This window comes from Sminthopsis crassicaudata, chromosome 6, assembly GCF_048593235.1.
Source record: "Sminthopsis crassicaudata isolate SCR6 chromosome 6, ASM4859323v1, whole genome shotgun sequence".
Taxonomy (NCBI): Eukaryota; Metazoa; Chordata; class Mammalia; order Dasyuromorphia; family Dasyuridae; genus Sminthopsis; species Sminthopsis crassicaudata.
In genome coordinates, this window is record NC_133622.1 from 46650617 (window position 1) to 46667375 (window position 16759).

The 16759-nt window shown below is 32.0% G+C and overlaps 1 protein-coding gene across 19 annotated transcripts in view; it reads left to right on the top strand.

Moving 5' to 3' along the window:
* The window catches only part of ADGRL3 (adhesion G protein-coupled receptor L3), a 1041133-nt gene that overhangs the window by 500423 nt on the left and 523951 nt on the right, over window positions 1-16759 (top strand). For all 19 annotated transcript variants that reach the window (XM_074272799.1, XM_074272781.1, XM_074272789.1 and 16 more), the window contains one exon: window positions 14532-14641. In XM_074272799.1, the coding sequence (XP_074128900.1) occupies window positions 14532-14641 (110 nt within the window). The remainder of the gene's footprint in view (window positions 1-14531; window positions 14642-16759) is intronic.

The window sequence follows — 16759 nt, forward strand, 5'->3', positions numbered from 1 at the left end:
GATAGAGCACCTTCCCTGAAGTCAGAAGGACCTGAGTTCAAATTTTACCTCAGACACACAATACTTACTTCTTGGCTGTGTGACCCTGGGCAAGTCACTTAACCCCAATTGCCCCAGCCCCCTACCCCCAAAAAAGTAAAAATCAAGAGAAAGAAAAAACACAAAAAAGTGAAAATAGTAAGTTTTGAATACAATCCAGACTCCATAATTCTTTCTCTGGATATGGGTAGCATATTCCATCATGAGTCTTCTGGAATTGTCTTGGACTGTATTACATTGCTAAGAACTAATTCATAGTTGATCATTGCACAATGTTGATGTTTTTTGTAGAATCTGGTTCTGCTCCCTTCATTTAGCCTAAGTTCATGTAAGTCTTTCCAGGTTTTTTTGAAACCTACCAGTTCATTTCTTAAAGGACAAATGTATTTTATTACATTCAAATACCACAATTTGTTCATAGTTCTTAGTATAAACATCATCTTGTCATAGTGTTTGATATTTGATATATTGCTGTAATCTTGTTAATATTTATTTAAAATGATTTAATTGGTACTCATTAGGAAAAATGATCTATGATTTTCTTTCTTTGTTTTAAGTAAACTATGTGTATCATAGAAAAATTTAGTATGATTCATTCAATTTTTTTTACAAATAATTTAGATAGTATTAGAATTAGTTATTCAAAGGTTTCATAGAATTCACTTGCTAAAGGTACCTGGGGATATTTTTTCCTACAGACTTAATTGATGACTAATTCAAGTTTTTTTCCCCCCAATACGATTATTTAATTAATTAATTTCCTCTTCTATTGATTTAGACAACATATTTTTGCAAATATTTGTCCATTTCACTTAGATTTTATCAATTTTACTGGCATATAACTGAGCAAAAATAAATTCTAATAATTGATTGTACATTTAGCCTCTGCATTTTTGATGCTAGTATTTTGGTAATCTTTTTATTTTTTTTTTTTTAAATCAACAAATGGTTTGTCCATTTTATTGGATTTTTTCAAAAAATCAGCTCTCAATTTTTATATATTATTATTAACTTTTTTATTTTAACCTTTTAATTTATTAATCTCTCCTTTAATTTTCAGGATTTTCATTTTGGTGTTTATTTGGGGATTTTAATTTGTTTTTGTAGTTTTCTTTGAGTGCCAGATTCATTGATCTATTCTTTCTTTTATTGATGGGTGCATTTAGAGAACTAATTTTCCCCTCTAAGTACTGCTTTGGCTGCATCCCATAAATTTTGGTATGTTGTCTTGTTGTTTTTCTCTTTAATGAAATTATTGATTATTTCTATGATTTGTTCTTTTAGTTACTCATTATTTAGGATTAAATTATTTACTTTACAATTAATTTTAACCTGTACTTCCAAAGCTCTTTTATTGAATGTAATTTTTATTGGATTATGGTCTAGAAAGAGTACATTTAATATTTCTATTTTTTGCATTTGTGAGATTTTCATGCCCTAATGCATGATGACTCTTTGTAAAGGTGCCAAGTATAACTGAACAAAAATTTTAATCCTTTCTAATTACCTTCAATTTTCTCCAGAAGTCTATTTTATCTAACATTTCTAAAATTCAATTCTGATCTCCTTAATTTCTTTCTTATATTTGATTAGTATCACCTAGTTTATTTATATTTACCTAGAGAAGATAAAAATGAAGTACCCCAGTAGTATAATTCTACCATTTTCTCCTGTAATTTATTTAACTTTTTCTTTAAGAATTCAGATGTTCTGCCATTTGGTGCATATATGCTTATTATTGATATTACTTCATTATTTATATTGCTTTTTAACAAAATATAATTTACTAATTATCTCTCTTAATTATGTTTATTTATTTAGATTTTGCTTTGTTTGAGATCATGATTATCACACCTGCCTTTTTTACCTCAGCTGAAACTTAATATATTTTGCTCCAATTACTTATTTTAACTCTGGGTGTGTCTTTCTGTTTCAAGTTTATTTTCTGGTAAATAGCATATTATTAGATTCCGGTTTGTGTCTCTTTTGTTATCTGCTTTGTTTTATGAGAGAATTCTTCCTATTCATATTCAATTATGATTGCTATATATTTCCTTTCATTTTATTTTTTTTTTAATTTTACTTTTCTTTCTCTTTTTCCTCTGTTCATTCATAAAAAAGGAAGGCAAATGAAGGGAGGCAGTATATAGAAGCAAAATAGACTTAACCTCCCTTCATCTGCTCTCCTTTTTTATTACCTTCTTTCCTTTTATTATTCCTTACTACCCCTCATTCCCCTACTTCCTTGGTAGGTAAGATAGATTTCTATACCCAACTGAATGTCTCTGTATAGTTTTCCTTCTTTGCAATACTTCCAAATAAGAATGAGGTTCAAGTATTGCCTATCAACTCCCTCTATTCCCTTCCAACATAAAAGCTTTTTCTTACATGCCTCTTTTATGTGAGATAAATTTCCCCATTTTCCTCTACTTTCCTTTCTCCCTATATATCCATCTTTCTCATGGTTTTTCTTTCATGGTTGGCTTTTTATGCTTCTCTTGTGTTTTTTTGCTTGAATGTAAAATTTTCTCTTCAGCTATGGTCTATTCATCAGGAAATCTTGAAAGTCTATTTCATTTAATGTTTACTTTTCCCCTGAAGGATTATACTCAATTTTGCTGAATAAGTTATTCTTAGTATAACACTAATTCCTTTGCCTTCCATAATCTCATAGTCTAAGCAAGAATTTTAGTAACTTGTCCAGTCTTACAGCTAACAAGTATCTACAGAAAGATTTAAATTCAAGTCTTCTTGATTCCAAGTCCAACAATCCTTCCATCATGCTGTAAGATCTATTAGTGAAACCAAACATAACTGAAAAAAATAATACATATTTTTATATATATATATATATATATATATATATATATATATATATATGCAGGTGTGTGTATGTCTGTGTATAAAAAGGAAAAGAGAGAGAGACAGACTGACAGAGACACAGACACAGACACAGAAAGAGAAAGAGGCAGTCAGAGATGGAGATAGAGAGAGAGGTCTATGATTTCAAGATCTGTGATTTTCAAATAAAAAAATTTGCAACCCTTCCATATTTTATCACCTCATGTGATTCTTGTTCATAAATGTATACTGGTACTTATAATCAAATTATATTTTTCCTGATCCCTTGATTTAAACTTTATACCATATAAAATAAGTTTAATTTTTTTTTTTTAGTACTTAAGGTTTTGTGTTGAAATTTTTAATGTATTTCAGTTTCTATTATTATTTTATATTAAAGGTAATAAATTACTTTGTACAAGTAGTCGAATTAGTAAAAAAAAAAAAAAGCCTTTTATTTATATCTATGCAAAATTGGTTTCAAAGTATAAGACTGATTATATACTAGTCTTATAAATTATATTAATTATTAAACTTATTATGTTTAATTTTTTCTGTTTGGCATTATTGTAATGTAGGATATTGCCTATGGTATTTCCCAAATCGTGTGGTAAGTTCTACTATAAAGCTATATACAATGAGAGAGATAGTATTTTTTAAATAGCCACTATTTTTTTGCAGAATAGGAAGCAAATAATAATATTATTCTATATTTTATAGAAAGTCCCAGTCTTTTATATCATACTGTGACACTTTGATATGTGTGTTATAGTACCATTATATATTTTCCACTTGGTTATTATCCTTCATCTTCAAAGAAGACTAAAACAATGTCATTATACTGGGCAAAGGTATTATGTGTCCAACTGGATGATCAGAATAATTCGAGGTCAGAAGGCTTTACACATAAGCCAGGTACAATTAGTCCATATAAACATTTGGAGTGGCGTTGTTATGTTTATCACTATAAATAGTGGGGATAAACTAGGCACATTCTACCCCCTCTAAATATTTGGATAGAATCTCAACATTTCTCTACTGGAATCTTAAGATACATATTCAGGGATTCCATTTTTGTATTTCTACCTGAAGTCCTCTTATCATGTCTCCATAAGCTCAGAATTTGGGGCTAGCAATTAATACCAAGTTACAAAATTCAATGCTTTCTCAGGATCTACTGAGGAAGAATTCATGCTTTGTGTGAGTACTGAGCAAGGACTGCATTTTTTTTTTTGGGGGGGGGAAATAGCATTTGCATCCAATTTTAATGTTTACAAAGCCATGAACAAATACTGCCTCATTTTATCCTCAAAACAACTCTGTATGTAGATGCTAATATTATCTTCATTTCACCCAGGAGGAAACTGAGCAAACTGAAGTTAGGTAACTTTCCCAGTCATGATTCTATTAAGTCTCCCAGGTTGTTTTGAATTTAAGTTTCCCTGAGTCTAGGTCCAGTGATGTATGTGTCCTCGTAGCCACTTAGATCAGCAAATATCTTCTATACTCCAAAACTGAACTTTTTTCAGTCTAATTATCCTAAATAGAATTATCCAGGCTTGCTTTTTCAGCCAATACTTTCTTAGTTGTCAGTAAAATAAGCAGATTAGGGGTTTCTTACATGGCCTAGACATAGAGGACAGCATTTAAATCTTAGTTCATGCAGAAGAAAGAGAAGACTTGGATTCAAATCCCTACTCTGCCACTTACTACTTTTCTAATCTTCCTCAAGTATTTGGTTACTCTGTATTGAAGTGAAGAAATTGAAAGGTATATTCTCTAAGGTCTCTTTCAACTCAGATGGATAATACTTTGGCACCTCCTAGATCTAATGTTTCTTGTAATGATCTAGTTTTATTCTGTATTATTAGAGATAAATCAGAAACAAATGAATTTTTTCCGGGAGGGGGAAAGGTTAATTTCCATAAATAGAATGAAGTTTCACTTCCAGGGGTATGCTGAAGCAAGATATGTCAAATATTACATTTTTAGTGTGAGTATTCATACCTCAGAAATCATCAAAGATTACAAATTAAGGTGTTTTTAAAAATTTATCTAGGCTTTAGAAAATGATGGAGCAAATGCTAATAAAGAAGATTATGCTTAAAGGTTTATCCTATGTAGCCTTTTTTCCAAAGAGCTAATTTTTAAATAGAAGACCATTCTACCTTACCTCCTTGTTCTTCCTTTATAACTAGAATAAAAAGTCATTCATGAACGTTTTTAATATATCAAATCCTATATTTTTAATCAGCATCAGATTGAGTAAATTTATCTGCAAGGAAACTGTTAGCCTATTCTTAGTGCCTTTTTTAAATTAATTTTTATAATTATAACATTTTCTTTGACAGTACATATGCATTGGTAATTTTTTTTTTTTACAACATTATCCCTTGTACTCCCTTCTGTTCTGAGTTTTTCCCCTCCTTCCGTCCACCCCCTCCCCTAGATGGCAGGCATACCCATACATATTAAATATTTCTTAGTGCCTTTTTAAACCAGAAGATTGAAAACACATAAAAATAAGGTTCTTGAATCATAAGATAACTATAATAATAGAATATTAGAGCTGGAAGAAATTGTCCTCCCTAAAATTACAGATGAGGAAATTAGGCAAAAAGCAGTCAAATGATATGCCCAAAGCCATTAGGCAAGTTGGAAACTTGAACTAAAACCTCTTGAATCCCTTTCCAAGATTCTGTTACCTGAACCATGATTCAGATAATACTTCCTATGTTTATTGGACATATAACCAGTCTGCTAATGTACTTTTTATCCCTAGCAGTTGGTTAAATTTCTATCACAATTATCTCCTGTGGTTTAATGGCCCTTTCTTAATTTTTTGCTGTTAAATTTCATACCTGGACAAATTATGTAGATATATAATCATTAAAGCCAACTACTGACTATTTAAAATGCCTTTATTCTAAATAGACAATATTAAAATATATTTGGAAAATATTAGTTTCAGTACAATCTTTCTGTATTAGTTGATGTGAAGGTATGTATCTGTATATATATGTATGTATGCATCTACATGCATGTATGTGAAAATCTTAGAAATGGCATTTGTAATCCTGCAGGTTTTCAGAAATTTATGACTTTAGAAGAAGGTTGGCCAATCATATATTTGAAGTAGACTATTTCCAAGTGATATGAAATTTTTTCAATTTCAGATTTTCTACATATAACATTTTAGTATATATTTATGGTGAACTATAGTGAAAAACTAATTTGGGAGTCAGCAGGCCTGGATTTTAATTCCAATTCTGCCATAAACTATCAGTGTGAACATTAGCAAATCACTTCACTGTGGATTTCAATTTTTTTATGTATAAAGTCAGATTTTTGGAAAATTATGTCTATGCCAGCTCAAAAAAATGCTGATAATTATGTGCTATTGGGTTTTCTACTTTAATTGACGTAGATTTGCAAATAACCAAATTACTCTCACTTCTTACCTTTGCTGTAATTTAACTAAACTTTTAATCAAATATTAAAATGATTCTCATGCTATTTGACAGACATTACAAAAAAAGAATGGAAGGCAGACCCTTTAAACTGCTTCTTTAATGAGGCAGTTTATTCATCAGAACGACTCATTACTAAGTACTTGGTTGATATGATATGCAACCACATCTTACTAGGCATTTTTTTTCACAAATAAGCATTCAAGGACAGAATCCAAATTCTGAATGGTGACTTTAAAATGTTAATATTAAAAAAAAGTCTCAGAATTCATTGCTTAAATTCTGATAATTCTTTAAAAGAATTGCTGTGAATCAAAAAATAATATGCTTCATGGTTTGAATATGACATTGTAATTCTGTGACCCCAGTTTCACTGTTGGTAGAAAGGAGAGCCTGGTCTAGTGATTCATAAAGTACTTTCTATCTCTAAAATCAATCAACTTGAGAAAATATCTTGATATGCTTTAATATATCAATATAATTAAATGTAGTTCCCCCCCTGTAGAAAAGTTAGTATATTTCTTGATATTCTGTGGGTTAATACTTATTTAAAATCATCAATTAAGTCTACCCTCCAGTCTCTCGAATTTTACTACCCAGACAGAAGACGTATAATTTCATATGAAAAGAATTTTTCAAGACGTCATATCAAATAAAGCAATAAAAGATTACTCTGTGCAAACCATGAGTACATTGCACAATGAGTTACCACATACTACAAATACTACAGGACACACAAGGAAAACATATAAACATGAAAGATGCATGAAGGGATATATTTCATATCTTGTGAGACTAGCACACTTGTGGGGAAGAAAAAATTAAAAGATATTTGTGGCCATGTTATAGTGTTAAATACATTCCTGGGGCTACTTACATCCTAGCATGATAGAGATACTGATGTTCTCCAGTCTTTTCATTCTTCTTGTCATCATATTCCACTGTTATCCTCTTCTGGATACTATACTATCTTTGCCTCATGTTTTCAGTAAATTGCATCTCTGTTTTCCATAACATCATCACTGCTGGATCACTAAGTAGCTTTCTGCTTCCATCTACTCAGGTTCATTGATTAGAAAGCTTTCCCTCATAAGACTTTCTTGATTGGCATGCAAATGAACCCGGGACAAGTCCAAAAGCTAGGAAAATATGTAGAGCTCTCATTTCGAACTTTATTATTTGGAGTGTTTGTGTGTGTGTGTGTGTGTGTGTGTGTGTGTGTGTGTGTGTGTGTGTGTGTGTGTGTGTGTATGAGACCACAGAAAAATTTTGAAAGATAAAGATTGGTCTATGGCTAAGATATATCTGTCAACTATGAATTTGTTTTCTAGTGTTTAAAGACGTTGGTACTGTAATACATTTTGGAGTGAACCATATTGGGAGATGTGGCTAATGTCTCTAAAAGTGATACACTAAGACAAGCCTGTACAACACATAGGGGTTTCTTTTATGCCTGTTATATTTTTGCTCTTTAAGGATTTAAATCAAGCCTTTATAGATTTTCTGATTGAACATACCTCTTATTGAAATGCATGTTTTGGTTTTTGTTCTTCTAGCTGATGGAGTTAGAAGGTTTAACCTTAGTTCAGGAATTTATTTTCCCAAGGAGATGTGGAATAAAGGCCGTACTGTTTTTCATTTTACTTAGCAGAGCTCTTTGTAACTCAAGATCACTGTTCTTGAAATGGGGACTCTTTTTAATGGGAGGGCAGCATTATTACTTTTTAAAAGGCAACCTGAGAACAATGACAAATTGTCATTAGAACTGAAACTTTGGAGAATGGTCCAAGACCCCATTTGGATGGCTGCCCACAGAAATTGTTCTCAATACCTATGATATCACTGCCAAGCCACCTGTTCTGCAATAGCCTGAATGCAGAGGATGACCAAATTGACTTAAACATTTTTGCCTCCATTTCTTCTTTTTTTTCTTCTTATGCACTATAAAGAGATGTTTGTCTATATAATCATCTGACATATATCTCAACAGGAGAACTTTAGAGCACAGAGACCCTTTGGGCTAACTTTTAGCCTACTAAATTGCCTAGTGGGTGTGAGGTATTGCCTCTTATTAATCTTTCAGTGAAATTACAATTGTTTTTTCTGCTTAAGGCAATCACTAATGAATCAATTTTAATTTATAGGCTAAAATAAAATCCTCATTAAGTCTGACAAACTGTAGCCTCAGGTAAACACAAAGCATTTCTTCTCCAGAGCGAAATGAGTTCTGCTCTATATGTTCTTTATTCTATTAGCTCTAGAGTCAGGGTGCAGAGGTCCCATGTCTCACTAGAGATGGCAGAATCTTAGGGGAAAACAAACAAAAAGTAACTCCAAAATTGACCGCTAAAGTATTGTATTTCTAATGTGGATAAATAAGCAAGAAAGCAAAATATAGGCTAACTACATTATCTGATCTCATAGATCCTTAAGACTTTATATTTTTGGCTGTTATTGTTTTCAAATGAATAGGCAGAAAGACTGAATTTGGAAGGTAACTGAAGTTGTTTGTGTGAATCACCTTTTAATCCTTTTGATGGCTGTTCTATGATTAAATTTCTTGTTGATGGCAAAAATAAATCACTTTCCAGATTTTATAGGAAGGAATTTATGGGATCACAGATCTAGAACTGGGATAACCTTAGAGTGCTCTAAATCTAAACTTTAAGATGAAGAAAATGAGGATCAGAAAAGTGAATTTACTTGGCTGAGGTCATTTGCAGATGTTGTCTTAACATTAAAAACAAAGAAACTAATTACCAATCAACCTTTAAATACCAGTTTTGTTGTCCGAACACTTTCTCTAATTCACTGTTTTATTTCATTTTCATTTTGAGGGCTTTAACTAGTGTCATACTGCTGTTTAAAACGCCCTTATTAAATACCACACAGGTATTGTTCCAAACCTTCAAGTCCTCAAACCTGCCCATGGCTTTTCCCTCACAAATATCAGCAGGTGAACCACATTTTCTAAGAAGTAAAACCAGGTCATCTAATGTGGATCACATCTGTTTCCTTTCTCCTAATAACAGTTCTTTGTATCTTTGTCCTCCATTTTTCCCCTTCTCTCCGCTTTCTTCTTTCACAGTCTAAAACTTCCTCTTTTCCCTCACTTTTCATTGCTTCCTATGGTCCTGAATCATCAAGTTCTCCTTAATTTTGTTCCCATTTTCCCCATTAAACTCAATCTTCTCCCTTTCCTCCTACTATTCCTTTTTCTTTTTTCCTCTCTTATGTTCTCCTCACTTCTCATCTTTAAAACTTGAATCTTCTCCTTTCCTGGGCTGGAAGGGTAGAATGCTGAGTCTAGAGTCAGGAAATCCTGAATTCAAATCTTACCTTAGACATTTAATAGTTATGTAACTCTGGGCATGTCACTGTATCTGTTTGCCCCAGTTTCCTCAAATGTAAAATGGGAATAATAAGAGTACTTGTGGAGAGCATGAAATGAGATATTTGTTTACATAAAGATGTGCTTAGCACATTTCCTAGTACATAGGCATTATTATTTCCCTCTCCTCTTCCCTTTCTTTCTCTTCCCTTTCCTTCTCTTCCTCTTTCCTTCCTCCCTCCCTTTCTCCCTTTCTTTGTCTCTCTCTTTCTCTCCCCCTCTCTCCATCTCTCCATTTCTCCCTCTCTTCCCATCTCTCCATCTCTCCTCTCCCTCTCTTTCCCCTCCCTTTCTGTCTTTCATTCTCTGTGCCTCTCTCCCCCTCCTTCCCTCCTTCCCTATTTCTCCTTTTCTTCCCTCTCCCCTACCAATAAACATATTTAAATCTACTCTAGTTTTTAATGGTGGTCAGGGGAGACCTTTCTTTGGCCCAAATATCTTGCCAAAGAGTATCTTGCTCCATTAATTAACTGACAAATATCTTGAAGGAGTAGTTTATGCCTATGGTTTCCTCTCCTCTCCACTCACTCTTTAACTCACCATCTGGCTTACGATTTTATTTTTTAAAACATCATCTCAAAATCCACCAAATATGTGCTCATCGTTACCAAACTCATTGATCTTTTCTCAATCCTTTTCTTTTTCAATCTCTCTGAATTATTTATCATTTCATCTAGTTCCCTATAGCCATTTGGGAAGCCTTCTCATTTGACTTCAGTGATACTCATCATCATCACCACCACTACCTCCACCACCATCACAGCTAGTATTTGTATGGTGCTTTAAAGTTTGCAAACCACTTTACATATTTTATCTCCTTGTTCCCCAATCCTGTAATCTCTTGATTCTCTATCTAACCACTTGCTTCTTCTTAGATAACTTCTGTTACTTCCAAATATATGAATGTATGTGTGTGTATAAAATTATATATATATATATATATATATATATATATATATATATATATATATATATATATATATACTATTAGAATACATTTGTGTGTAATCTTTATACTTCCCCTTGGAAACATCAAATATCACCTCTTTGGAGCTGATTTTCATATCTCTTTTCATATAAATTCAAGTTTTATATTTCCAAGATGTCTTATCCCTCCGAAATCTATTTGTTATCCCTGAATCTCTAGTCACTTTTTCCTCCTTACTTTCTTGTGTGTTACTTTTGTTTTAGCCTCATTTTTCCCACCTTTCATAGTGTTAATTAACCTTTGTTGTGGATCAGGACAATAGTGGGAATGGGGAAACTAGCCCTCACATATAATTACAATGGCCAGGGCTGTTGTGGGTCAAGCTTGAATTAATTTTGCCCGTAGATGGATTGAACTGGAACTCAGCTTTGAAATTTTTGGATAAAAAGTAAATAAAGTCAGCCTTAGAACTCTAGAGGAGAACTCTTGAGGGCCCAGGAATACTTCTTTGCTGTGAGCTACTTATCTGATTTTATCTTTTTCTGAACTACTTTTACCACCTTGTGGAATGCTTTTATTTGGGGATTACTGATATGTTTTTATTAAAGAAAGTGCCTATCTTAAGCCTCAGACTTTGAGTGTTAGATCACACTAGATATGGAGCCATAAATGGTACAACCCTAGAGGTAACCAATTCAGTTGTACCTGCCCATGCTTCTACCCTTAATTCCTTTGCTTCCATGCCCTATCACTTTTCATTCCTTTCTTAATTCCACCATGGCTTACCATCATCATCTGTACTTTCTGCTATGCTCTTGAGTTACAGAACTCTGCTAGGGAAAGTAAAATAACTGTGTCAAGTGAGTCTACTAAAAATTAAATATCAAATTATTATTTGACATTTCTATGATATTTATAAATTATATATTTATAGCAAATAATTTATAAATTTTATAAATAATTCTTATAAAATAAATGTATATAAAATTATATATACTATTTATAAAATACTTTAATATATTTTTATAAATTGTTTACAATTATATAAATCAATTTAGATATAACATATATCATAAACAATATGAATTAGACTCTGAGTTTTATTCACTTCACTTTTCTTCTTAAACTGCCTTTGATTTCCTAGTAAAGGACTTTTTTTCCTTTTACTTTACAGAGACCACTGAGATTATCCATCCTTATGTCTTCTATATTATATCCCTCTCTATATCATTATTAAGTTTCTCCCAATTTCTTTTCTAGTCTCTGAGAAAGAGAAGGCCAAAGCTTCTACTTCCATTCTTGAGCCCAACCTTTATTTCATATTTCACTTTACTAAACTTTGCCTCTTTTTCTGTGTCTACTATGATACCCTGTTATACTTTAGAACCAACTTGGTAATGTTTTGGATGGAGTGTAATTCATAGAGGATCCTAAAGACAAGAATGACTGAGTTAAAATTCAGCTTTAGGAATCTATCCATTTTTTTATTTTGGGCAGATCACTTAATTCTTCCCCCTCTATGTCCTCATCTGTCTTTTTGAATCTTTTCTTTCAAAATATAATTCAAAAGCCACTTTCTCTATTAGATCTTTCCTGTGCTTGATCCTACTCATTCCCAATTAGGTCATTCTTCCTCCTGAAATTCCTGTATGTGTCTGATGCACTCATTTATCTATTTTTTGTTTGTTTATCTGTATACAGGCTTCCCCCTCCCCATAGTAGAATGTAATCTCTTTGAGGGCAAACATTTTTTCACTTTAATCTCTGTATCCTCAGGACCTTGCACAATGCCTTGCATGTAATAGATACTTAATAAGATTTTAATTCAATTGACTTCTATGAGAGTAACTATTATTCCATTTGTCATAGCTCTACTGAAGTGATTTAGAAACAAATGATCTACATTCCACCCAAATTTAAATCCCATTTCTGCACTTCAAAACTCTAATCACTTCTGAGTTCTATATTTCTTGATGTCTTGTCAAATGAATGATTTGGATTATATGTTCTCTAAAATTCCTTTTAATTCTAAACTCTTGTGATTCTACAAATATAATAGCTAGTATGTATATAGCACTTTATGGTTTACAAAGTGCTTTTCTCACAACAATCCTTATTCAGGATAGTGCACATAATTTTACCTCCATTTCACAAATGAAGAATGTTAATCTCAGAAAATTTAGGTGAGTTATTTAGTCACACCATTAGAAGTGTAAGAGCTGGGATACAAACCTACAGTTAAATTTTCCTCTAAAATATGTCTATACATCAAAAGCACCATCAATTAATAATTCTTCACCAAATTTATGCCTCTCTTTCTACCCCTTTTGACACTTCTTCCTAAATTTCTTCTAATGACATCTCCTTTCTTTCTACCAATCACAGAAACTTACTACTTTGGAATAATCTTTAACTCCTCCCTGTCCTTTTTCACCATCTCCAACTCACCCACTCAGTGTCCTCCAGTGACTTGCAAAATCCTGTGAATTTGACTTAAATTATCTTTCAAATATCTCCTCTCTGATTCCCATTTCCATCGTTCTAGTTTGAGGTCTCGTTTTCTCTTTGCTTGACCATTACAATAAATATAATCTATATAAACATAAATCTATTCATGTCACTTGCCAGTTCAAAAAAAAATCTTTAAAAATCTCCATCACCTACAGATTTAAATTCATACTCCATGGATTGGCATTTAAGGCTTTCTGCCATATGTCTGAAACGTATCTTCCTAAGTTCTTTTTCGACTGTTCCCTTAAAGATTTGCTTTGCCCTAACTAAATTAGGCTATTTTCTACTCCCCATCCATATTCAGTGTTTCATTGTAGCCTCATCTTTGTGGCTGTTCTGCTATCTCTATTTGGGATACTCTGTCTTCATAGCTAGGTCTCAAAATTCTATACCCATGTTCAAGGTGAAAGTCAAATGCTACTTCTTTCCTTGTCAACCTCCCCCAGGTCCCATGCAATCCCTACTCCTCTGGATCCCTATAGTACTGTACCTCTTAGAACCATTATGGCATTCTGCCTTGGCTCAAGTGATTTTGTATATTTGTTTAGCTTCTGAGTTTCTGACCTGCAGAGACTATGTTTTACTCATCTTTATTTCTCCCAAAGCTTATAGCATATTATCATGTACAGAGGAGGTAGTTTAGCGAATATTTATTGAAGGAAAATATACCATATCTTTCTTTTAATCTTTTATTTGAATGTCATTGTTAGGAGAACACAAGAGACAGGAAAATCAAATTCCTAAAAATGATTTTGCCTACTGGTGTTAATAACACTATCAGAATAACTTCAGTTAAATTATTATGTATTTTATAAAAGCTGAATTAGATTTTCATTTTGTTCAGCCTCAGGTTTCCAGTTTTAGCTGAGTCTTCTATACAGCTTACCACTTGCCCTTCTAAAAAATAGTTTGGTGAAATTAAATGAGTTTATTTCAAATCAGTATAATGAAACTGTAGCAGTATGTTCTAAATGTTCTCTACATAACAGTAATATGGCCCATTCTGAACTAATAGGCCTTTTTAGCTATGTATTTGCATTGGCAATTGACTGTGGGTGAGTTAGGATTGCTTAAGCTTGTATTTCTGTCCTTTTAATTCAAAGCCATCCTGTGTTCTGCCAGGTATTAAACAAGTTAGCATGGGAAAATGCAGTGAAGAGATTTCATCTTTTCATTTTTTGGTGTATAACAAAAACTAATCCTGATACTATAGAAGTCTCAAATTAACTAAGCCCCACTAAGTCTGTATAGGAGAATTCAAAATGAAATTATTGATAATGTTTACATGCATATGTCATACTGCAGAGTCTGATTATCCTTTTTTTTTTTTTTTTTAATCTCTTGACTTCAGATGCAATAACCGAACACAGTGTGCTGTGGTAGCAGGCCCTGATGTGTTTCCAGACCCATGTCCAGGAACCTACAAATATCTTGAAGTGCAGTATGAATGTGTCCCTTACAGTATGTATATTTCTGTACTTTTTTCCACCCCAAATTCAAATATGATTCATTCTTTTTTGTTATTGTTTTGTAGTATCTGGACAGATGTGCCACTATGTAAAATGATAGATATTCAATGAAGAAAAGAGTAGGAAAAATAGATTCCCATAAAATATGACATAATCAAACTTGAAATGCCTTTGGTCAATTTCTACTTGGATATCATATGCTTTTCCCTCAACTCAAGAAATTTATATGCTTCCTTCATGTATCCTAAGATTTGAATTCTGAATATAAGGTTGATTTTTATTATAAAAAAATAATGTCCATGCTAAGATGTTTTTCATTTATAATAATTTAATATGAAATGCCAAATATTTAGTGGGACAAATAAAGAAGGGTTCTCTATAAATAGGTTCTACCTATTCATCAAACTTTGGTACGTCCTTCACCCATGCAAATAGAAAATGGGTGATGAAAGATATACTCAGGGATTTGATGGTCTAGAAATTGCTAAAAATGTGGATTTTTACCTTGATCAAAAACAAAACGAAATAAAAACCACATCTCTTAAGGTGTCAAATTTTTGAAGATTAGCAATATATTCATTTTAGAGAGAATATTTCAGGAGGAAAAAAGGCTAAATCTCTTATGTGATGTAAAACAATCTTTACAACTTTCATTTCATAGAAGTAGTATCTGCCTTGCCTCAGTCCTGTTGTCAGTTGTTGTATATGTCAAGCATCCTTTTTTTGGTCCTCAGGCATATCAGACAACTAAAACTCTGACATTCAGAACTCTGGCTTTTCTATCCTGAAGAATACCCAAGTTTTAAATAAAAAATAAAATATTCTTGATCTGAAATATTTATAAGATATAGGATTTCTTAATGAGAATCAGTCATGGAATCCTATGTGAACATATTTAGTATTCAGGTCAGTTCAGAGCCATAAAACACCTGGTCTTAGCCCCATTCCTAGATTTTCTTTAGCCAGAAGAATATGAAAATATCTAGGAAGACAAGCCTAGCATCCCAATGAAATGATAGGAGCATATCTCCTACCTGGTCCATGATGATTTTAAAACCAGATCATTGATAGTAAGAAGGAGATGTACTTATAGTTTTAGCTAGAAGGGATTAAAAGGTGATTTGTCCATCACATATTACATTGAAATTGAGGGAAATAAATGTCATAAGTGAAGCAAAATCAGAGTTTCCTTCTTTGAATTATTTATTCTATTGTCTTCAAGCCACATTTTTTAGAAAATATTTAGAAACTAGGTAGAATATTTGTAGGAATTGAATAGGACTTTATTGAAATGACACATATTTTAGGTCATTTCTTCTACAAATATCTCCATTTGTGTGTGTGTGTGTGTGTATACATATATATATATATATATATATATATATATATATATATATATATATATATATATATATATATATATATATATATATATATACACACATATATACATATATATGTATATATACACACATGTTTATACAAACATATATTTTGATGGACATACTTCAGCAACATCATAAAACAATGAAATATTGTTTTAAGTTTTCCAACATTGACATAGTAGGAGGTTTTAAAGAGGTTTTTTTTTTTTTTTTAAATAACTGGTATGATGGGCTATTACAAAAACCAAGTTAACACTTCGTACACAGAAGTGACAAATAGAAAAGTATTTTTTATGCTCATGATAATGTATTATTTTAATTTTTATAAATAGTAATGTTAAGATATAAATGTCAAAAGCAGAACTTTTTTCCCTACACTGTTAAAAAAAAAAAATTAGAGAATTTCACAGTTGTCTCTTCAGTTCCTCTGAATCTCTTCAGACTGTTTTGTGATGATAGCTTATTCTAAAGTGCTCTGCCAAGCCTCCTTCTGAAATACCTTCTTCTTAAATCACTTTAACAAAGTGAAACCTTGCTTGTACAGCTCTGTATAAACTTGTCTTTCCCCAAGACATTTTTCTAGGTAAAAGGATTAGGGTTTACCACAGATTTTCTTTCTTTGTTGAAAATTTTCAGAAACAGACAATACAATCTCTGGGCATCCTTTAGTAATAGATTTCCTTTAATCCTAAAAAATTGTACTGGTTGTCCTTCAAGGAGACCCA